The 24,184-nt window shown below is 46.7% G+C and overlaps 1 protein-coding gene across 1 annotated transcript; it reads right to left on the minus strand.

The window, feature by feature from the left end:
* Positions 1-1,926: 1,926 nt before the first annotated feature.
* opn4b (opsin 4b) lies at positions 1,927-18,199 on the minus strand. The gene is made up of 10 exons (XM_023820483.2): positions 18,112-18,199; positions 12,503-12,645; positions 11,682-11,815; positions 10,387-10,590; positions 10,114-10,285; positions 9,159-9,320; positions 8,378-8,485; positions 7,412-7,599; positions 6,438-6,598; positions 1,927-3,015 (listed from the first exon to the last, which is right to left on the minus strand). Exons 2-10 carry the CDS (start codon positions 12,640-12,642, stop codon positions 2,782-2,784), a joined length of 1,503 nt encoding a protein of 500 aa, XP_023676251.2. The 5' UTR covers positions 12,643-12,645; positions 18,112-18,199; the 3' UTR covers positions 1,927-2,781.
* Between the last annotated feature and the right edge of the window lie 5,985 nt (positions 18,200-24,184).

The following is a 24,184-nucleotide window of genomic DNA, read 5'->3' on the forward strand; positions in this document are numbered from 1 at the left end:
TCTTGTTAATGAGTCAGCATGGAGCTTAAGGGTCTTACAGGGTCTTATGGGTCGATGAGAGTGAGACTCTCACAAACGGCTGGTGCTACGGTGGGGTGTTTCTGCTGCGCGATTCAGTTGCTCAGCCATGTCGACCATTTCCAGGTCAGGCCTGTAACAGAAACCCAGCAAAGCCCCCTTCTTGCCCCCTTCCAGCCACACGTCCCAAATGCCGCCCCCCTCAGGGACCAGGGGCCGTGCTGGTTTTCATGCAACCTCAGCTGCTGGTCGCTCGGTCGAGGTGATTATTGGAAGCTTAACCTCAGGTTTTATCGGACCCTCATAAAAATCTGACCCTAAGGAGACAGAGTCTGTCCCACTTCATGGGGGTTTGTTAACCCAACCCTGCCCAGGTTCAGCCAATTAAAAGTTATTCATAGCGCCTCCTTCAGGGCTGTGGTGGTATATATGAGTTTTATACTCAGATTCAATTATGCCTATTGGGACTGACCTTAAAATTTATTATTAGTAACGGACTACATCGGGCGGAATGAGAAGTTTTACAGTGCTGGCATTATCAATTGTTAAATTAAAAAATATTTTTAAAAACAGATTATAGAAGATATTACATCAGTTTGTGGACAGGAAACGGGAGCCCAATGAAAACAACTTGGACTTACAGTCCTCTTCGTTCGTATGTCTGAAAGTTCGTAAGTTGAAAGTTCGTAAGTAGAGGAGCCTCTGTATACACACTGCTTGTGGCCTTCCCCGTCACAAACGTCCTTTATTGATAACCAAATCCATTATATGATACATTTTAAAGTTGCAACAGCGGACTGCATTAAATTGGAAATTCAGTAAATAGCATGAATAAGTACAGCTGCAATTGAGAAAATGTCACTGTATTAAAAAATACACTAATAAAAGCCACTGTCTTGAAGGGAACAGTAGATCCTTAAGGAATAGCAGTGACAAGTGCTGCCCCATAAATGCTTAGTACAGTGCAGCATAGTAAATTGATGTATCTTTTTGGGGCTTAGGCTGAGATTAGCTGGAGAGCTGGTGGTGCCATAGTGACAGAGCACACTGATAGCCAGGGTAACAATAAGCCATGATGAAGCATTGGGGATTGACGCCTGTCTACCATTTACACGAAAATTTGTGAAATTTAAAAGTAATTTTGAAACTCTTATTACATCAGAAGACATCTCAAATCATGGGGTTGCCTGCACATGCCAATAAGTTCAAGAACTAATCTCAGGGCAGTATGTAACCCCCATCTCTCTGGGGGCAAATAGCAGTCCGGTTTAAGGTGGCAAATGTGACCAAACCCCCCCATCACGTGGAAATGGAAAAAGTCTCCCAGCTTTGAAGCTTCACTCGCGCACTAACAAAACGGCATTACAATCTTCAGAGACGCTCTGGCTGAGTGAATCGCATGGCGGGCTTATAAGCAGATGTCACTCTGCAAAAGCACTGGCTCATCCCAGCTGAGAAGGACAGCACGGCTGGTAGTTTGTTGTGGCTTTTTTTCTGGGATCTGATTGGCCACAAATTCACCAATAAGAGGTAGCCATAAGAATGGGAGAAGCCAATGAGATACTGTGATTTGTAACTATTAAACTTTATCTTCTTAATTTCTTTGGCAAATATGGAGGCAAATACAAATGACGATGGTCAGAGGTGATGCTCATTGGCTGGCCTTGCGGCACCTATGTGTGATTTATGCACAAAGGATTGTGGGTAACCACTGGCGTTATGACCCTTGAGAATGTGAGCAGTCCGCGCTCCAGGGAGGACCCTGAATTGGGCTGGGCAGATTGAGATTGAGGCATGGCTGGGATGGTGTTTATTGAGGTGCCTCTTGGTTTCATGGGATAGTTAATGAACAGCCAAGCTGTTTGTTTGTTTGTTTATTTACATAATATTAAATAGCAATTCTTGTAATTTGAGGTTTCGAAAAGCTGCTTATAGGACCTGAAGACAAACGATGTCCTCCAAAGAGCCGCCGTTCCTGGGGGGGCCACCGCCCGTCACACCCCAGGTCCCCCTCTGACTTCGGGTTCATGTCTGAGAAGAGCAACATCTCCCCATTTCGATTCGCACAGGACAACAAAGAAAACAATTTGTCACAATCACGACATGTTAACAACACAATAAAAGGCAACTAACACATCTATTTGTCAAAGAGCAGGCTGCAGACAAAACATGCAGACTTTATAACTAAGAACACGTCAGACAGTTATGGCTGCTGTCTCCCGTACAGAACATTCCAACATGGGTCACAAAACTACTGCATGCCTACACATTTCAGTTAATATACAGAACATATTAACACTTCTGAAATAATTCCAGATTTTCACATATTCCTAAAGGGACAGCAACACCGTGTCATTAAGGGGGTAAAGTGGACCATTCCAACACCGTGTCATTATGGGGGTAAAGTGGACCATTCCAACACCGTATCATTAAGGGGGTAAAGTGGACCATTCCAACACCGTGTCATTAAGGGGGGAAATGGACCATTCCAACAATGGCAATCATGGGTGTAAAAAATTGACAGGACACAAAAAACGCTGCTCAGATGGGGAGGCAGAACATAGCTGTGCTTAAGTTTTCATCATCACTGGTTGCCCGAGGTTGAGGGAGGGACATTTATTGAGAGGCCTCTGCAGGAATGAATAGGATGAGCACCTTTTCAGACCTGTGATGTTATTTCACAGAAAAATGTGTCCCTTAAAAAACACTTTTATGGGAAAAATACATAAATGAACACGACTAGTTGGAGAAATGATGAAAGAGTCACAAAGTTAGATGCTGTTCTTTGGCTGGGAGGGTGGGGCTGGGCCTTGGTGAGGGCTGGACCTGGAGACCTGACCCAGGGAGGGGGGGGGCTGGCCCTCGGTGAGGGCTGGACCTGGAAACGGCCGGACCATCTGACCCGGGAAGGGCGTGGCTGGACTCTGACGTGACGAAGATGCTGGGGATCCGATCAACGGCTGCATTAAATCCCACCCCTTCCTGTACAACACCGGCCTATTGACATCAACAACAGGAAAAAAGGAGGAGGCTCATTCACAGACATAACTGGCACAGAAGGAGGGTCATTTATCAAGGCATCATTCAGCTGATGCTGCCATAGCAGCACAGTGCTGACAAGCTTCACAGCAAGTTCTCCGTCAAGCTGTGAAAAGCACTAAGATAGCTGAGAGTGACAAGGAGGAACAGGGAAGCAAGACAGCCGTTGACTCCTCAGTGGCATGTGTTCAGTAATTAATTGTCTAGATTAAAATGTTAAGCAAGCATGCAAAGGTGAATGCAGAACACGCAAATGATGAGCATTACAGAGAAGATGAGCTGGCATGGAGACAATGTGCAGAAGATTACAAACTGAACTGATAAGGTATGATTGATCTGCATCGTTCAAGATGTCAAGGCAGAATTCTGCAAACAGACGAATTTACAGAGCTTGCGTTCATATGCATAAATGAGCACATTCGCTGCTCACAGACATAGTATTTTAAGAGTGTTCTACACCACAAGAGCTCAGCTGTCACAAAGCAGCATGACACAGGCAGGGGGAAAAGTGATGATCTACTTTGGGGTTCCAATAAACAATGGCGTTTATTGGGGAAACTGAAAACTAGGAAGGCACAAAAATAAAGCGACCACAAGGGGTTAAAAAAAGCCAAACAGGAAAACAAATAACTACTGAGACCAGAGAAACACACACTCTAACGTTCTGACACAATAACCAACTGCAGAACTGACCTAAGGTGGGAACATAAAGACACAAACCAAACCGGGTAATGGAGCAGCAGGAGTGAGGAACGGAACAATGAACCAGTGAGAGAGAGTGCTGTGTAAGGAACAAAGGAAACACACTAGGGAAGACTAGGAACTAAGACAGAGAGGGGGAAGGTGGAATGGCCAGCAACACCTGCTGGCCAGTGGGGAAAGTTCACAAAGGTTGGGTTCGGACATTACAGACCCTGACACTCAGCAGCCTGACCAGTGTCACCTGCATAACTACACCAATGAGGAGGACCATTGAGGGTCATGTGGGACCGTGATAACAGAAGCTGTGTGGGGGATGGGTGGCAAGGGACAGGAGAGGCTCCCTGATTGGCCAGTGTCCTGGAAAAGACTAAGGACCAGCCAGCAAATAAGATATGCTAGGGACACAGCCTGCCACGGCAAAATAAACTTTGTCAGTTTCAAAGTTTGGGGATGCAGAGACTTATTTGCTCTCGTTCCGCCGGTCCCTTGGACATCTACTGCTCTCCTCTTCATCAGCCACCCTCGCTTCACCGCTCCATCCCTTTTGTCACTATTTAGCTGTAACAGGACCAGTGTGTTTGCCCCTATGCACCAATGCGCATGTCATTCTCTACAGAATGTCTCAGGCTAATCCTGTGCTGGATGGAGGACGAGTCGGTACTTCAGCAGCCAAAGCGACACGGTCGGGCAGCCCAGGCTCAAACCGCTGACCTTCAGCGCATAATGTGCACTGGCTATTAATGTCGGATTCTCTAAAGATCGGACACATACAGTAGCTCTACAAGTTAAAGCCTTTCCCTATAAATCTAAACCTGAAACTAAAACATATAAAAACTGAATAGAAATATATCTTTAAAATAAACCACACAGCTAAAACTAATTTCAAATAAAAATTGAAAATAATATAAAAATAAAAACTAAACCAAAACACAAAAACTATAATAACACTTTTACACAAACTGCTCCATGCAGATTGATGGTTTTTGTGCCATTCATTTGAAAACGTTTTGTTTGTTACAAAATCAGGGTCTAAATATGCTATATTCTCAGATGATGTTATTTGTACATTTGTCCCTTGTAAAAATTTAAAAATAAATTAATGAAAGGTGTTTGGTTGATTGGGCACAGTTGGTGCATGGGAAACAACATAGAAGTTAACGTGTAATCTAATTAAATCATTTAGTTGCATATTTGTTAATTGGCTATGATTTATAAATGAACATTTATAGTTTGCAATTACACTTGGGGCTTTTGGGCTCATTATAGCAATTAAAATTAGGAAATGTCATTTGGAGAAATGTCAACGTAAACGCAGCTCCAAAAATCTTGCTCAATCAGGATTCATAAACACCAAATATAGGCCAGAATCCAATTAGCAGATCATTCATAATCAATTTGGTGTCATCATTCCGGAGTCTGGGAGCTGCTTGAAGTCAAACTGGCATTGATTAGACCTCAAGTGGGGCAGGATTTAGGGGCGATGTGAAGGTCACTGAATGGGGGTCGCGCTGTCAAAAACCAATTACCTCCTACAGCAGCCAGAATATATGCGCATGAGGACAAAGAGGCAGCATTATCATTACAATAGTGGTATATATCTCAGTGCCACCTGGGCTTCCTCTACTCTGACCTTCATAACCACCCTTGGTTCAGCAGTTACTACGTTACAGTCTGTGAAGGACCAGAAGTGTCACTTTTTCATGGCGCTGAGAAAGTGCCGTGAAAATGAAGAGTGACAGTCTGATAATGGCCTCGGCTAGTGAGGCATGCAAAAGTGAGTCTATCCCCGAGGCACTCTCTCTGGGGGCATGTCAGCCGTATGCTAACGACGCAAAATAATCTGTAATAATCGCCGGCACACAGCTACACCTGCAAATCCTCAGATAAATGAATCAATCCAAATCCAACTGGTCGTCCATAAAATGCAGCAGTGCTCTGAAGAATGGTTAGAAAGGCTAGAATGAACCCCAGGATGATGCTGAAGTGTGCTATGTCCTCCAAAGAGCCGCCGTTCCGCCGTTCCGTGCTATGGCTGACTTAGGGGCCCCAGATGCTGACATCATGCTGACATCATACTGACATCATGCTGACATCATGATCCAACAGTGACTTAGGATTTTACCTGGACTTTGCCTGATGCGTAACAGGACAGATTCATTTAAAGGAATCAAACTAATAAACGTCAGGTATGTCTCCAAGGGTGTTCAGTAGACGACTCTTTAGACAAACTTGTTTGATCGCTTCGGAAAGATTTAATCACTCAGGTGTCCCTGTGGGAAACTGTGGTGAGAGTCAATCTATATCCAATTACTGAGCAGAAAGAGCAAAGTACATTCCTCCACTGCCGCACAATGACATGATGGAAACTGGTAACCCCTGGAAATCTCTTGGGGGGGAGGGGGACAGGAGGTTTACAGTTGGGGGGAGAATCTCTGAGCGCAACTGCTCTGAAGGTAATCCAGCTGTCACAGGGAGTCCGGGGCCAGCGACAGTGTAACACTGTCCCCAAGGACTGTCCTTCCATCCAAGCTTCAAACACAGTACAGCAGTGGACAGGGCTTTAGTCAGGCGACATTGTTCTAGAGATGTCCAAACTTGTTCTGAAGTTTTGGAGTGCCATAAGATGTTTGGAGCGGTACAGAATTAGTTGCTGACATCATCGCGGGAGTGTCTCCTACCTTCTCAAAAACAGTTGAGTCCTGGCTCTTCTTGGCCTTGATGGAGCTGGAGTAGTAGATGGGCAGCAACTCAGCGGTGTCCATGGTGATCTCACTCGACACCTGGCGACTGGCGGACCGCGAGCCCGGGCTGCTGAGGTCACTTTTGGCATCCATGTTTACTGGGGTCTGGGGCATCCCGACACAGGGGACAAGCGAGAGAGCATGGGGCGGAATCAAAGCCATCGTCAGATTCCTCACCGTCATCAATTAGCCAGGGCAAGAGTCACTGTCTGAAGAACTGGGCTTGCCCCAGACATATCCACTACCCACCAGAACCATACTGTCCTACTAGTCCTGGCATCATAAACATGACGATGATTACCCTAAGAGTATCTACATATAGTGATGACCAAATGAAGCCTCATGCCTTTGCTCTTGGTTGATTTAGGGGCATGGTTTGAGCCCTTTTTAGCACGGAGAGCACTACCTCAGTGGGGTAATAAAATACAGCAAATGGTTCATGAAGCTTCATGTGACTATAACTATCTACAGGAATAAAGCCCCCAGAGCTTCCTATAAATTTCCAGGATGTTCATAAATTCCAAATCTCTTTATCATTTTGTTTCTTTTTATATGGATTAAATGAGATCTGGATTTTCTGTTCTTCGGCGCCGCTTTGATTGAATCCTCGTCAGGATTTGGCATGACAGAGATGGTTGGAAGTACTGATGGACAAAATGATGCTTCATGAACCATTCGCTGTATTTTTTGGCCCCACTAGATGGCATTGTCTGTTCAAAAAAAGGGAACAAGGCATGGCCCAAAGCAAACCAAGAGCACCATCAGTGTCAGTTTGTCTATCACTAGTCGGCAGCATAGAGGCAACACCAGTCAATAGCTACCAAACTACATTAAGTCTTTCCATATATATATGATAGATGGACATGGGTGTGAAGAGAGCAGCGAGTGGCTCGATGGATGGGGCGCGGCACGTACGGACTCGTCGGACGCTGAGGAGAGACGGGACTTGATGCTGCGGTGCAGGGGGTTGTTGAGCACCGACGACTGGCTGATGACCGTGGATCGACGGGCGGACATGAAGCTGCTGCTGACGAAGCGCTGATGGGCCGGGACACAGAGCAGGACACCCAGGCAGGGGATGTATCTGGCAAGGGCGGACCTGGCAGTAGATACACACAGCTATTCATACCTTCAGCATAGATCTAGTGTTGATAGAGTTGCAATGAATGGAGGGAGAATAGCTCTACATAGATATAAAGCAGCTGCTCTAAATTCAACACATGTAACAGGGAACACAAAATAGATGCTTTCAGCATGAGTGAAACAGGTCAATGCATCTGACTGAGTATGACCACCTGTCATACTCTGAACCACATATCATGGTCCAAAGTGATCCACACCATGCCTAGGATCATCACTGTACCTGTCCCCACTGTGATCAGTAATGACAGCTGACCAGATTGTTTCCCAGAATCATTACCTAGAATTCAATGATATGACTTGGTGTCAGGAAATCCACAAGCCACAACCAACTTATTGATTTAGATATCTAGATTCTGACCTTGTGCAGTGACCCTCAATTAACACGATGGGCGCCTTCTAAAACTGTTTTGACATCAAACATACATATACCAACATTTGTGAATAAATCTTGCGAAAATATCAAGCAATTGTCTCCGTAATAAATAGAATGCTGTGTTTTGTTGTTATTTCTAGTAGAACTCCAGCCCATGAAATACATGCTCCATTGTGCACAGGATTACTCTGACACAATGTTGGACGACCGGATCGAGTGATTTCTCTAGATTCCATAGACATACGATTCACGTCTATCCAAAGTTACAAGCCTGAGAATAACGGGAGGAAACGTCGAGGCATTTTGCGTCTGTTGGGTTCTAGGGCCCCGTTGACAGAGATCCGCCTCCTCAGGCCCCCACCTGTACTTGGGGTGCGTGATGGCGTAGATGATGGGGTTGTGGATGGCCGAAGCTTTGGCGATGACGGCGGGCACCGAGTTCATGTACGGCGTCAGCATGTCGGCGTACCTGCGGGGGGGGAGAGGGCGGCCCCACATGCCGTTATTTATTACACCCAGAACAGCTAACATGCAATCCATGGTGCCACACAGGCCCATCAACCCACTGGGCGACCACCCAGAGCACCCTCTTCTGGGCGGAGAGAATGACTCAGCATATTGCCACCCCCCCCCCCCCCCACAACCATCCATGGCAGGGAGGGAGGGGGGGAGGTGAAGCTTCCCCAGGACCCCAGGACTGGCTACACTTCCAAAATCCATAAAAATCATGCTATGCTAACACTAGCTATCAGTATCCCATCTATCCCAGTCAGCAGTCAACATCCAGCCTCCGAATAGATGGTCTGGCTCTTAGGGGATACTGATCACAGTTTGCTGAGCAAATGAACAGTGTTACTGTGAAATTAATGAGGTGTTTGTTTTTGTGTAATATGTCCAGAATCCTTTTGATTGCCAGTCACAAGGAATTTGATTTGGTGCAGATGGTACCATCAGATGCAAAATTAAACATCCAATCAAAACAAAAGTACAAAAAATAGAATAAAAGTAAAAACAGAGATAGAAAATGAAATAAAAATTTGCAAATAATAAACAAACATGTAGAGATATAAATAATGATGAGCAAGCAGCTGCAGAGTGAGAGCAATGCAATGCAGCCTGATCCCCGGGAAGCACAGCCTCACCCCGCAAACGCTGTCAAGGCCACGCAGGAGTACGGAGACCAGGACACGACGTAGAGCAGGATGAGGATGAGCGCAATCTTGGCCATCTTCCAGTCGCTCTTCATGCGCTGGAACTTCTTCATGGAGTCGTTTTTGCTCTCCTTGTTGATTTCGTTCACGGCCCTGCGAGAAGCACACACAGACATGCACACGCAGACAGGCAGACACACGCAGACATACAGACACGCAGACACACACAGACATGCAGACACGCAGACACACACAGACATGCAGACACGCAGACACACACAGACATGCAGACACACACACGCAGATATGCAGACATGCACACCCAAACACACGCACACACCAAACAAAGTTTACATATTTATATGGAAACATGTTGCGTCGCAGTGGGCAGGGCTGCATATATAACAGTATTTAACTTCATCAAACGCACATTTGCTGAGCTCAGAGATTCCATCCATGTCACAAGATGAAACCCTGCACTGTCCTGACAGTTTTCTGAGGCCATTTTTTACGTGACACAACGCAAGCAACAAACTGGTAGTTAAATTAACCACACTGGGGGTCACCAATCGATCTTCTGTCCAGCTGAGAGCTCGTCCAGCCCGGGGGCCGCAGGCTGACGCATCTCGGTTCGGTGGACAGACACGACGCGCTTCAATGCTCATGCTTTGGTCTGACCTTTTGCCTCATGATCATGTAGCTAATAATGCAGAGTCTGGGTGACAGGGAACATGTCCAGTGAAAATAATCGACTATAAATCACCTCAGTCACTCGTGTTTGATATATATGTGTGAAAGCAGACGGAGCTGCTCCATCAACCAGTGGTTGCATTTATTCCTTCTGTGATGCTGCACAAAGAATTCACAGGGATCAATGAAGTTCTATCTCATCTCATCTCATCTCATCTGCTGTACCCGACGGGCGGTTTCATTGCGACTCACGTACTTGTTTGTCTCCCGGATGGAGCGGAAGATGAAGGCGTAGCAGTACATGATGATGAAGAGCGGGATGAAGAAGACAAAGATGAAGAGCAGCATGGTGTAGGCCCGCACCGAGGGGGTGAAAGTCATGTAATCCCAGGTGCAGGAGGTCAGCAGGCCCTCGGGGACGTAGGCACCTAACGGGGTGGGGTGGGGTGGGAGAGCGTGACATCATTATGGGCGGGGCTAGACTTCCTGTTGTGCTTCTTGTTGACCCCCCCGAGTCAGGCACACTCACTCCAGCCGAAAAAGGGCGGCAGACTCCAGCCGAGGGAGTAGCCCCAGGTGGCGGCGAGGATGAGGAGCGCGCGGCGGTGAGACAGCACCCCGATGGAGGCCAGTGGACGCGTGATCACGACGTAGCGGTCCACGGCGATCACCGTGAGCGTGATCATGGAGCAGATCCCGAACAGGGCCCCACAGAAGGCGTAGAGCTCACACGCTGCCAGGGAAGCAGGCCACAGGCTCAGCACGCACGGGAGGTAATGCTGTGACACCTTAGATCACCAATGCCGGCACTGAAATACGGTAATCCACTTAGGCAGGCCTGCCTTCAGAGTTCACACTGTGGGATATGTTAAAAGTACAAATGAGCAGGGATGATAGCTGCTCTTAAAAAGAGATCAAATAAGATGAACTGCATTGACGCCAGGGGGAAATACTGGTGCAATGAGTGCAGACTGAGGTTAAAAGGTACACAGTAGATAAAAAGCACATCCTACAAAAGATTATTAAGGAAACAAATAAATGTCAAAAAATACTGACAAGTTGCCTCATACAAGAAAATACACATCAAAGACAAAGGCTGTATATGTGGAAGAATGCAACTGATCCCAAAGGAAATATGTTAATTGTATCAGGCACTCAAACCAAAAGAAACAAGATAAATAGCAGGTGAAATCCTAATCTGTCCGATAACTTATTATCCTGGGCAGGGTCACAGGGGGGCCTGAAGTCAACCGTAGGCAGGCCAAGACACCAGGCAGGGGACACCCTGGACGGGATGCCAGTCCATCACAGGGCATGAGGCAGGGGACACCCTGGACGGGATGCCAGTCCATCACAGGGCATGAGGCAGGGGACACTCTGGACGGGATGCCAGTCCATCACAGGGCATGAGGCAGGGGACACCCTGGACGGGATGCCAGTCCATCACAGGGCATGAGGCAGGGGACACCCAATGGGTTTAGAATAAATAAATAAATAAATGTCACATTCCGATCATTTTTTAAATTTGTGATCCATCACATAATACATGCTGAACGCCTCAGTTTCTCCATCGAGACAATAGAAGCAAACAAAAATGGCACCAAATCTTGGCTTTCTGATCAGATACCTGATTTTATTATTCACCTCAACTGTCACCTTCTCAAAGTTGGACACTATGAATGAAGAACAAAGGCTGACCATGTTTGTAGTACAAAAGTGACCCCATATCATCATCTACACAGTATCTACAAGGCACTGCACTTGTGTTCTAGGGAGTCCTAACCGTGGCCTGGGCTTGACAGGGGGCATGCTGCCAATCCTTACCCGTCTCCCCGAAGATCCACCTCTTATGCATGCTGGTGATGAAGAAGATGGGCGTCTGGGTGATGCACATGAGGAAGTCTGCGATGGCCAGGTTGATGATGAACATGTTGGCTGGTGTCCTGAGACTCCTGCTCCTGTAGATGCATGCAGAAACAGCTAAAGTCATGCAGAAGCAGTGAAATCCCTCCATTAATGTATCTGAAATCCTCCCATTAATGTACAACCCCTTTGTTCTGTTTAGGGTCGGGGGTCTACAGTTTGTTCCAGAAGGTACAGGGGCAAGGCAAGAAATAATGCAGGATGTGATGCCAACTCGTCACAGGGCACACACACACACACACACACTCACACACACACAAACACACACATACACGTGATTTGGCAACTCCAATTCACTTTAGTATGTTTTTGGACTGTGGGGGGAAACCGGAGAACCTGGAGGAAACCCCACGACGACACGGGAAGAACATGCAGAGTCCACAGACACGGAGCCATGGTGGACATTAATAAATGAGCTAATTAAGCGAGGCAGTCTGAGACAGCTGTGGTTTCACAAGCGCAATGTTGGCCTTTTGGCATTACGACCAGCCAACAGGAGATCCTCTGCCCTCGGATAGCTTGTAGAGCAAAAATAAAACTGGCCACTCCGATTAACAACAGGGAGAGGGCAAATCCAGATCCACAACTGGGTCCCTTGACAAATGGTGGATTATGTGACAGGAGGAAAAAATGTTCCCTTCTGGTATTTAAAGCCCTTTGTCATTCTGGGATAAATAAAGTGACTGATAAGAGCAGGCTGTGGAACAGCGAGCCCAGCGTACCTGCAGAAGGCGTACATGACCAGGAAATTCCCCACCATTCCGGTGATCCCCACAGCCAGGATAACTGATGCAATGGTGTAGTGAGCGTGGTCCGGCACATCCACCGTGGGGTAAGGGTACCGGGCCCGGGGCACCGACATGGCCTGCAAGCACGTCAGAGTAAAAGCAGGAGATCCTCAGATTCTGCAGTCAGATACCCTTCAATGAACGCAGTGTGTGGCATAAATAATGAATCCGTAACTCATTCCAAACACGAGGCTATAGTTCCCCAAAGTCGTCATGTGAGGATGATGGGTTTTGTGAAGACTGGAGGTCAGAATGAAGGCCTTCTCTAAAATGATAAAGATCGCATCGAACTGAACTGTATCCTTTGCTGCCATTGTACCATTACAACCAAAATACAAATGCAAAATGCATTAACCCTCACTGGCTTGGCTGCCACTGCGCCCTGGAGGACCTCATTGGCTTGGCTGCCTCTGCGGCCAGGAGGACCTCATTAACCCCCATGGGCTAGGCTGCCTCTGCGCCCTGGAGGACCTCACTGACTTGGCTGCCTCTGCGCCCTGGAGGACCTCACTGGCTTGGCTGGCTCTGCGCCCTGGAGGACCTCATTAACCCCCACGGGCTCGGTTGCCTCTGTGCCCAGGAGGACCTCATTAACCCCCACGGGCTCAGTTGCCTCTGCACCCAGGAGGACCTCACTGGCTCGGCTGCCTCTGCGTCCAGGAGGGCCTCATTATCCCCCATGGGCTCGGCTGCCTCTGCGCCCAGGAGGACCTCACTGGCTTGGCTGCCTCTGCGCCCAGGAGGACCTCACTGACTCGGCTGCCTCTGCGTCCAGGAGGGCCTCATTATCCCCCATGGGCTCGGCTGCCTCTGCGCCCAGGAGGACCTCACTGGCTCGGCTGCCTCTGCACCCAGGAGGACCTCACTGGCTTGGCTGCCTATGCGCCCAGGAGGACCTCACTAGCCCTCACAGGCTCAGCAACCTCTGAGGACCGTTGCCCCTGACCCCTGTCCCATTAAGTGGTTGCTGATGGGTGCATATTTGACTGTTTTCACCAGCTGGGGATGCCCTGAATGCTCTTCATAGATGGGGGAGGTCAATCTGCTAGTGTAGCTCCCCCTGTTGTCTACTTGACTGGAACCTTCCGGAAACCAGCCCATCCTGCATACACCACCTCTGAGCCCGGTTTCCTTACTCCACATCAGTCCGACTTCTCCATGACTTCCTCCAAATCCCAGCACTGGCACAGTGTCACCATTAGGTTGCTAACTCCCAGTTGCTCCAGGGACTGACTGACCCTGGTCTTGTGTCTGAAACACGGAACACTGAACACACAAACACCTCATGAACACATGAAGCTTTTTTGCACCCGATATTCCCCCTCTGACCTGAACTCACTGGGCCCGGTGGGTGAGATGGATCTCTCTGGTGACAAACCTTCACCTCATCAATTGTACAAGACTGAAGTTCTTCAACCAAGGACCACCAAATGAAAATGATTGGCACCCCCAATCGCTGATGTATGATTTCAAGAATAACCAAGAACCAAGGAGCGAGGGACTATAACTGTGTCAAAGGAGAGCATGATGGGATATGGGAAAATAAGCATTCCAGTATACCTGTGTCATACCTGTACAAATGGCAAATAAAAGCATAATAAAAAATCATTTAGCAGTATATCAGCACAAGTGGACAGGCGGACTGTGTGTGTGGATGACTGTACCTGATCTGTGTGTGTGGATGACTGTACCTGATCTGTGTGTGTGGATGACTGTACCTGACCTGTGTGTGTGGATGACTGTACCTGACCTGTGTGTGTGGATGACTGTACCTGATCTGTGTGTGTGGATGACTGTACCTGATCTGTGTGTGCATGAAAGCAGCCCTTACACAAGGGAAATTAGGGCCTTTCCCAATTCCTGAATTATGAATAAGAAGAATGTTTTTTTTCTGAAAGTTACTTCAGTGTCATTCATTATTCAACAACAATTGATTGTTACAATGGAGCTACTTTATATCTGCCTCACACACTGTACAAACAGCTGTTCTTTGTACAGCTTGAACAAAACACTGCAAACTGCCTGTGCATTAATAATGATTTTAATATATATTCACAGCCTGGGATCTTCTCTTCTTTTTTGCATAAATTGTTTAAAGCACATGAGCTGCTCTTCCACAGCAGAATTTCTTTCCCCGACAAATAAGAGGATTAAGAGAAATAATCATTTTGCTCTCAGCTTCTGCAAGGGAAACGAAATTAGACTTTTTCAGTGCTTCTTCTAAAGCAGCCATGAAGCCAAAACAGAAAATCAGCTGCCAGTATCAGGCATCAGTATGGAGCTGGTCCCCCTTTGCAGCTATAACAGCCGCCAGTCTTCTGGGGAGGCTTTCCACAAGATTTTGGAGTGTGTCTGTGGGAATTTTTGCTCATTGATCCAGAAGAGCATTTGTGAGGTCAGGCGCTGATGTTGGACGTGAAGACCAGGCTCACAATCTCCATGCTAGTTCATCCCAAAGGTATTTGATGGAGTTGAGGTTAGTGCTCTGTGTGGAACAGTCAAGCTCTTCCATGCTAAATGCACCCAACCATGTCTTTATGGACATTGCTTTGTGCACTGGGACACAGTCATGCTGGAACAGAAAAAGACCTTCCCCATACTGTTCCCACAAAGCTAGAAGCATAGACTTGTTCAAAATGTCCTGGTATGCCGAAGCATTAAGAGTTCCCTTCACTGGACAGACAAACAGAAAGACAGACATAGACAAACATAGACAGAGACAATCAGACAGAGACAAACACAGGCAAAGACAGTCAGACAGAGACAAACACAGGCAAATACAGTCAGACAGAGAGACAGACAGACAGACAAACACAGACAGAGAAAGACACAGATAGACAAAGACAAATACAAGCAGACAGACAGAGACAAACACAGACAGAGACAGACCGACAGAGACAAACACAGACAGAGACAGACAGACAGACAGAGACAAACACAGACAGAGACAGACAGACAGACAGACAGAGACAAACACAGACAGAGACAGAATTCTCTTCAGAACACAAGATGCTGAGCCACCCAGCCCCGGGTTTTTGGCATTCCGACGCTGGCATGTCTCAGGGATGCTGCCTCTCCATGGTTCTTCAGCATCTCCCACATGGGGAGGATGGACCCTGGCCATTAACTGCCAGACAGATACAAGCAATCCCGTGAATTAGTGCCCTTTAGCGAGTAAACTATGAGTAAAGCTAGACCCACACCCCATTCACGCACTGTCAGGGTCACAGGCTGACCAACATCTTCAGGGCAGTGACACTGACCTGAGTCACCTGCCTGCCAACAGCTATCCTTTAAATCAACTTGCATCCTTACCGCTCAAATTATTGCAGTTCCCCCCCATGGGTTAATTTATAGCTGAATGTCTACTGTGATACTTCAGGCTATCATTGATTCACAACGAGGCTACTAACAAAGTTCAAACAGAGGTGGAGACAATGAGCAGAGATTTAAGAGACTGTAATCACGGAGTGTTTGGGTCCGTCACTAAAATGAGAACATTGCCCCCTACTGTCTGCACAGTACCATCACACCTCAAATTGAGCGTAATCTCTTGTCATTAAAGTCAATACAATACACTATATTTTAGACTATCACTTGCCAAACATAGCTGTCAAGTCTCCCGTTTTGGCCGGGAAACTACCGTATTTTACCCCTCTTTCCCGCCGTCCTCCCGTATTAGTATTTTCCTGTAAATCTCCCGTATTATAATATCATTTTTAAAAAAATCCTCTGCCTCTCCAAACTTAGCTGTCAGTAGCCTCGCGAGAACTGCCACCTGCAGTAGTCTGCAGGTCATTTACAACATTAACCAGGTCATAAATGCGGAGGTTTAAATGGCAATGCTGTGTGCGAAGAACAACGTTACTTTCACCTTCTGTGACGACTTCAACAAGGATACAAAGTCTGCAACAAATCTGTATAATAAGTCATTAGTGAATGCCAGAGAGCCACATGAGTGAACATGAGAAATTAAAAGAAAATGTGTAATGAAAAAATAAAATGTAAATGACAAGTGGTTATTTTAGATTTCTTGTACACCTTAAAATGTAAGGGATACTGGAGCTTGGTTGGGGTGGTGGGATGGCTCGCGGTGGGTGCCGGAAAATTTCCCTTATTTTCAAATCCAAAACTTGACAGGTATGTTGCCAAATGGTGATGATTATAATTTTAAATTGATTATTACGTAAAACAAATTCAAGGGAAGATGGCGGGTAAAGCGATGGAAATGCAAATACGTTAAAATCAAGTTATTTTTATTAACCCTAAAAAGTCTTCCGTGTCCGGCACTTCTGATGAGGACCGTAATCAAATATCAGTGACGACTAGTGCCATCGGTCACTGTAGCCAATATTAACATACAAAAAACAATATTATAATAGGCCTAAACGGTCGTTAATATCAAAAGTTTTTTTTCATCAGTATAATTGGACAGTTTGGCGAGCTGCGCCACATAGCCCACCTGTTGGCATATAATCACACACAGGAAAAGGCACTGATATAAACGGTATGTTTGCTTAAAGCGCTCCTTCGATACGCTATCCCCGACCGATCTGTTTCTGGTCAAGTAGGCTACATAAGTTATTCCTATTTAGGCAAACTAATTGACTTCTTCCAAAATTAAGCGCGCACCTAAACAAAGTAAACATTAATTTAAGATCTTAGGTGCACACGTTGCAGCGTAATCATAAATTAGATGATCCCTGTAAAAGTGAATGCAAGAAGACCGAGAACACACATGGACGCGACATTAGACGCATTAAATATAAACGATGCGAGGTTATGTAATGTAGACAGATAAAAGAAACGAGCTTGTTCGTCCGATGTCGGTGGGACACAGAAGAAACTGTGATTATTGTGTGTGAATTAGCACAGATGTTGCATCTGGATTTAAGTTAGCTGAAGGCATCCCGAAAGCGGGACGTTGGAGCTGAGAACATCTTTTCGGTAATTTTTAAAACTAATTTTCATCCAGAATAGCGGAAATGTTTAATTGTGACACCCAGTACTGCTGTACGAAATCATTCTAACAATTTGCCTATCGATTTTACACCCGGAACGGATTACTTCTTATAATCTGAAATGCAAACCTACATTAATACTGACAATAGGCTACGTTTGCTTTGCAAAATAGAAAATCCAGTAAATCGAAGTACGGAAAAATATGAAAATTTATTTCAATGCACTGTACTTGAAACCAAAGTACATCACATACATTACAGTCGTATATGTTATCATTTCATTTTTATGATTTACGGCACGCTCAACAGTTAATTTAGAACGATGAACAGAAAATGTATGTAACGCTCTTTTAGAAAGGGCGGCTTGTCGCGTCTCTCTGTAGTACCAGCGAACACCCACCTTTATGAATAGAGACCGCACAGGGGGGTAGTAACCACACCAATTCAAACGTTAAACTTCTGGGGTACAAAGGCCTTCACCCCATCCTCAATTCTGCCCATCAGCAGCATCCCGTAAGCACAATTCTGACACAAACATCCACCTGCACAACCTCCAACCCCCCCACAAAGAGCATCACTCACAGAGGTGGCCGTGGGGGTCAGCTCCACATGCCTGAAGGCACTCTCCGCACTGTCATTCCAGGCTGGGCCGGTCGGCTGCGTCCCACCGCTAGGGCAGCTGGGGTCCAGGGGGGAGCAGTGGACGCCCCCTCGGAGGGGCGGCAGGGTATTCATGCCCCCCAGATATGGGGGGAAAAAACAAGGAAGACAAAAGCAGAGAGGGGCTGTGTTCTGCCTCAGGCCCCCAGCATCAGCTCAGGCGGCAGAGGAGCGGGAGGGTGGGGTCTTGCTGTCAGAGCACGTCTGTGTCAGCGCACGGGTCCCCCACCAATCCCAGGCCTCCCAGTACGCCCTGTCCCTCCAGTGTGGCCATTCGGGGACATTTATACCCCCAACCCGCACATGCTCCGTCCTGCTTTCTCTCCTCCTCTCTCTCTATCTTTCTGTCTCTCCCCTTCAACCTATTCAGGTGGAGCTTTCACAGTCTGAAGTGATGTAGCAGTGAAAACTCGCCGTTCACAGTGACTGCCTACTTCTGAGTGTGATATGGACAGGCAGGTCTTGTGCCAAAGTCATGTGACTGGAATTATTCTAAAAACATTGTATTTTCTAGATCCTGTTCCCTTGTAACAATCCCCTCACTTATCTAGTTAATAATCTACTTTTTTCTGGCTATCATGGGTTTGTAATCTGGCAATTTTTGGTTAAAGTCACAAAAATAATAACAGACACTACATCCAGATGAAAAAATGAGCATGTGACCTGTTTCCAAAACAATAATTTGCATAATCAGAACTTGTCTTGCTTGTTTGGGTAATTGGGGGTGGTGCGGCAGCCGTACAATTAGGTAAACTCGGCGTTGAGTGAAGGATCCTTTGATGTTGCTACTGAAAGCTCATTAAAAGCTGTCAATTGGAAAACCTGACAAAGAAAGCATGTAAACTTTCACAGTTATATAGGAAAGTAAGCAAAGGGTGTTCAAGAGAACAAAACCCTGGGGCAAAATAAGAATGTAGGGCAGGGAGCAAAGAGCAGATTTATCAGCAAAAAGAGGCCTTTGTTTGACTGTAAGCAACAGTGAAAGCAGCCAGAGAAAGATTTACTCTGTTATTCACTTCCTACTGGAAAAGCAGGTGATTTGCTGAAAGCATGACTCTGAGAAAAGTGTATTCTCAGCTTCCAACATATGTGTGTGCTATTGTTTGGTGTCCCTGTCATGAGATTGACTACCTAACCAGACCCACTATAGTCGGGGTCAGGGGTCGTCTGGATTGGCGTCCACGTGACCAGCAGCGCACATTTCACAGGCAATCAATGTGGTTGACTAATGTCCTGTTGTCTTCATTAACACACCGTTGTGGTTGGGCTGGGATGTTTAATCATGAGGAAATTAGTGCCAATAGACAGTATCCCGCTGGTCTCAATGGCTCTTATTCTCCTCTTAAAGTGCAGTATTCACCGGTTTTCCATCTTTAAATTAAGAACAATTTCAGTTACAGTAACCATCAGAATGCAGGTAGGCCAAATCCCTGTTACAGTAACCATCAGAATGCAGGTAGGCCAAATCCCTGTTACAGTAACCATCAGAATGCAGGTAGGCCAAATCCCTGTTACAGTAACTATCAGAATGCAGGTAGGCCAAATCCCTGTTAGAGTAACCATCAGAATGCAGGTAGGCCAAATCCCTGTTACAGTAACTATCAGAATGCAGGTAGGCCAAATCCCTGTTAGAGTAACCATCAGAATGCAGGTAGGCCAAATCCCTGTTACAGTAACCATCAGAATGCAGGTAGGCCAAATCCCTGTTACAGTAACCATCAGAATGCAGGTAGGCCAAATCCCTGTTAGAGTAACCATCAGAATGCAGGTAGGCCAAATCCCTGTTACAGTAACCATCAGAATGCAGGTAGGCCAAATCCCTGTTACAGTAACCATCAGAATGCAGGTAGGCCAAATCCCTGTTACAGTAACCATCAGAATGCAGGTAGGCCAAATCCCTGTTAGAGTAACCATCAGAATGCAGGTAGGCCAAATCCCTGTTACAGTAACCATCAGAATGCAGGTAGGCCAAATCCCTGTTACAGTAACCATTAGAATGCAGGTAGGCCAAATCCCTGTTACAGTAACCATCAGAATGCAGGTAGGCCAAATCCCTGTTACAGTAACCATCAGAATGCAGGTAGGCCAAATCCCTGTTAGAGTAACCATCAGAATGCAGGTAGGCCAAATCCATGTACAGAGAAGCTTTACAAGGCTCCGATTTGAGCGTGTCGCCCTGTGTGTGTATGGGCTGCAGCCTCCGCTCCGTATTCTGCAGAATTTCTGGTCTTTGGGATGGGGGGAGAAGGCAGCCTGATCACGTCGGCCTGCCCACTTAACGTTTGTTGGCAGGTCTTCATGAAGGACGCCCAAGGGCCACCTTCCTCCAGCCCTCCCCACACCTAGACCTCCTGTGCATCCGATAATGACTCCTAAACCTTTACCCAGGTAAATAACATTCCGCAGAAAGACTGTACTTAATACCAACCAGGTTTAGGGAACTACATTTCCCAGCATGCAATATGCCTACATCCTGACTGCCTTCGGTATAACAGGTGTATTTTATCTGACTAATGAGCTAGTAGGAAGTTACATTGCGAAGATACATATAATAATAATAAAAATAATAATAATAATAATAATAATAATTGATACTTTTATTGATCCCAATGGGAAAATTGACTTTTTTTAATGCCTCCCTCAACTTGCTCTTTGTGGAGTAAGCTGTCTGTGAAGGGCAGCCAGCTGTTGGGGCACCCAGGGAGCTGGGGGTTAAGAGCCTTGCTCAAGGACCCGCAGACGTGCTGAGGCTGAAACCTTCTGATTACAGGCACGCCCACTGAGCCACACGTTGCCCTATATATATGTCTACCTACCTGGTCCTATGTCTGGTTGCAAGATTGTTCGTTTATGTTACCTTCAAGCAGACCATGTATATTCTAGCTTCTTTGTTTTGACTGTTATGTTGTTTGGACTTTGATTTTGTCTGATGATTTGGATTGTTCGCCATGCCTGGTTTGACTGAAATGGTGCTTGATCCCGATTACAGTTTTTGTTTTGTTCCTTTTGCTTCATTGCCTCTTGGACCCTGAATATTTGCTTTTTGCATAACTTCACTGCTCCTTGGTGTAACAAACCAACTCCACCATGCAGTCCTCTCCCTTCTACGCGTGACAGTACTGTCTGAGATAAGTACCAGCTTTTTATTTCGATGGGATGAACCCTACAGGCCTCTCCGATATGGCATAACAAACCGATTTCCATACAGAGTCAGTGCTGATGGAGCAAGCACGTGATCCATAGACCTGTGGGAAGAAATGCCTGGTGTGTCATTGCAGGAAGGCGAACATCACTGCAGGAAGGAGAACATCACTGCAGGAAGGCGAACATCACTGCAAGAAGGCAAACATCACTGCAGGAAGGCGAACATCACTGCAAGAAGGGGAACGTCACTGCAGGAAGGCAAACATCACTGCAGGAAGGTGAACATCACTGCAGGAAGGCGAACATCACTGCAGGAAGGCAAACATCACTGCAGGAAGGTGAACATCACTGCAGGAAGGCGAACATCACTGCAGGAAGGCAAACATCACTGCAGGAAGGTGAACATCACAGCAGGAAGGCGAACATCACTGCATTCAAAGCCTTTGCTAGCTGATAAAAATAACCCTACTGATTGACACCTTGACTACCTACCCCACCTGCCACCTTATTTTACTAGAATAAACTGATCAAGGATGAAACATTCAGCTTCAAGCATGACGTGGGACCAGCAGCATTCAGCGGCTCTGATATTCTGTCCTGTGAGCTGCTTCAGTCGGTCATCTCGGGACTCCTGTCCTGCCCAGTCAACAAGCTCATCCTCATACCCCAGTCCGTGGACTCTGCCCTTTGGCTGGGATTATATCGGCTCTCACTGTACCCTGGCCTTCATGACTCTACTGATATAAGACTTTATTATTATATCGATATTGTTCATTTTCTCGCTGCGCTTTATCTTCCCATCGTCATTTCGAATCACGCTCCCATGTTTTGCGAAGCACCATAAAGCTGCTCTGACAAATCGGTGAAAAATGAATAAATTTATATTAATGAAAAAACCTAAGGGGTCACATGTGACCCCCCCCCCACTTGAAAGCAGCAGGGAAATCTGGAGATTTCTATGTCTCTGTGGTTTTTCCCTGTCCGGTTATTCTGAGTGTTGGTCATTGACGTGACTCAGTCAATCAACGTGCTCATTATAAGCCGAATACTGTGTCCTGCCCTGACTCCATGAAGTCAGACACACGGGGGACGGGGGACGGAGCAAGAAATGTCACGTCCGCCATGATTAAGGGCTCCCAGGAAACACAAAAGTGAGGAAGGAAAAAAAAAAAGGTTATAGAGGATTCTGTGTGCTCAGGCCATCACAGGCTCATTCAGCTGACCAGCAGGCAGGAGGGACAGACGTGTTAAGAAAGATTCAGCATTACAGTGTTTTGGTCTCAACGTTGTTGTGCTGTGGTGACCCCTCCCCGCCCGCATCAAAAACACTTGTGCCGAAACCACCGGCAAGTTCATTTCTGTTTCTCTGGACTCACAGAACATTATCCACCTCAGCAGTAAGCTGCTTCACCTCTAGGTGTGCAGTGGAGAAAATCGAGGGTGTTAGCAGTGTTATCATGGAGAGGAATAAGCTCACGCCAAACTCACATACCAGCAGACGTGGCCTTGAAGAGCCAGGCATGTGACACATGGATCACAGACTCGTACCCAGAAATCACAGGCCCTCTCGCTTCTGATGGACAACAAGCGACTTTTCAACCTTTCCTGAGTTTTCTGGAATGATAACAAAGCAGAGCTCCGGACCCCCTGTGACGAATCCAAGATCACATACCTAAGGACTATGGACTGGGGGGTGGCTTTAATAGGCTCTGACCGGGGGGGGGAGGATCCCTCTAGAGTGTCACAGGAATAATGCTGGGATTTCTTTGATTTATGAAATGTCTCTGCAGACCCCTTGCGAGCGTAATACAGACCCCTGGGGGTGGGCAGACAGCCCCAGGTGGGAAAGCCATGTTCTAAGGGAACAATGACTCTAAAAGACTGGTTTCTGTAAGACGCTGAACTTACTGACATACCCACAGGAGACAGGCGTTTAAAACCATTTGTATGAATTCTGCTGACCAACTGTTTGGATCATCTGAAGGTCCATATAGAGAGAAATCGTATCGGGAAACGAAGGGCCATTGACCTCTGATGGCCTCAGTGATGAGGTGACTAAGCCAGCTTTCACACATGTACTGAGAGAAGCTCTTTAATGGACCCTTCCTGACACCTTCCCTAATCCCACGTACATAAAGCTGGAGGTGACCAGGCAGCTGGAGGTGACCAGGCAGCTGGAGGTGACCAGGCAGCTGGAGGTGACCAGGCAGCTAGAGGCGACGTCCACGAGGACCTTTCTCTGACATGGGAATCTGGAGCAACGGTGCTTCTGCTCCAGGGGATCTGGGTACATGGATCCAAAGTAGCCCAAGTCCACTGGGAAAGAGGGATAAAGACTGTGGCAGGAAAGACAGGATCTCACCTACATCTGGCTTCTCAGATGTCGTCCAATGAGAATCGAGTCTAGCATGGTGCACAGTGTAAGTGCATAAAGACCAGGGGTGGCCAATCTTATCCGCAAAGGGCCAGTCTGTATGCAGGTTTCTGGGTTAACCTGTAGGTCAGCTGTTCAAACCCAGGTGCCTGGACTCTTTAGCCAATCAGTCCTTAATTAGTAATCTAATTAAGGAGTTGCAGCGAAAACCCACAAACACTGCGGCCCTTTCTGGATATGATTGGCCACCCCTGATACAGAGGATACACATGACTGAGGGCCCAGGTCTAAGGTCTAATAGTCAAAGTGGCTGGCCAGCACTGATTAGTGACTGAACTCAGATTAAATCCAACCCGTCTGAGGAAAACATGGGTGCAGTGACACAGGAGACATTGTCTGGGTACAATGACAGGCAGCTGTAACAGCGAGATCTACTCCGCGTCGCTTGGAGGTCCTTTCTTTAGAAGAGGGAATAAC

Source organism: Paramormyrops kingsleyae, chromosome 20 (genome assembly GCF_048594095.1).
Source record: "Paramormyrops kingsleyae isolate MSU_618 chromosome 20, PKINGS_0.4, whole genome shotgun sequence".
Classification (NCBI taxonomy): Eukaryota; Metazoa; Chordata; class Actinopteri; order Osteoglossiformes; family Mormyridae; genus Paramormyrops; species Paramormyrops kingsleyae.

Excerpts from the sequence above, each read along its gene's own strand:
- opn4b (XM_023820483.2), bottom strand. The coding sequence starts at position 12,642 with ATGTCGGTGCCCCGGGCCCGGTACCCTTACCCCACGGTGGATGTGCCG. Across the intron at positions 9,321-10,113 it reads TCCATCCGGGAGACAAACAA|GGCCGTGAACGAAATCAACA; the intron begins GTACGTGAGTCG and ends TGCTTCTCGCAG. Across the intron at positions 3,016-6,437 it reads ACTCAACTGTTTTTGAGAAG|GCCGGTGTTGTACAGGAAGG; the intron begins GTAGGAGACACT and ends TGATGTCAATAG.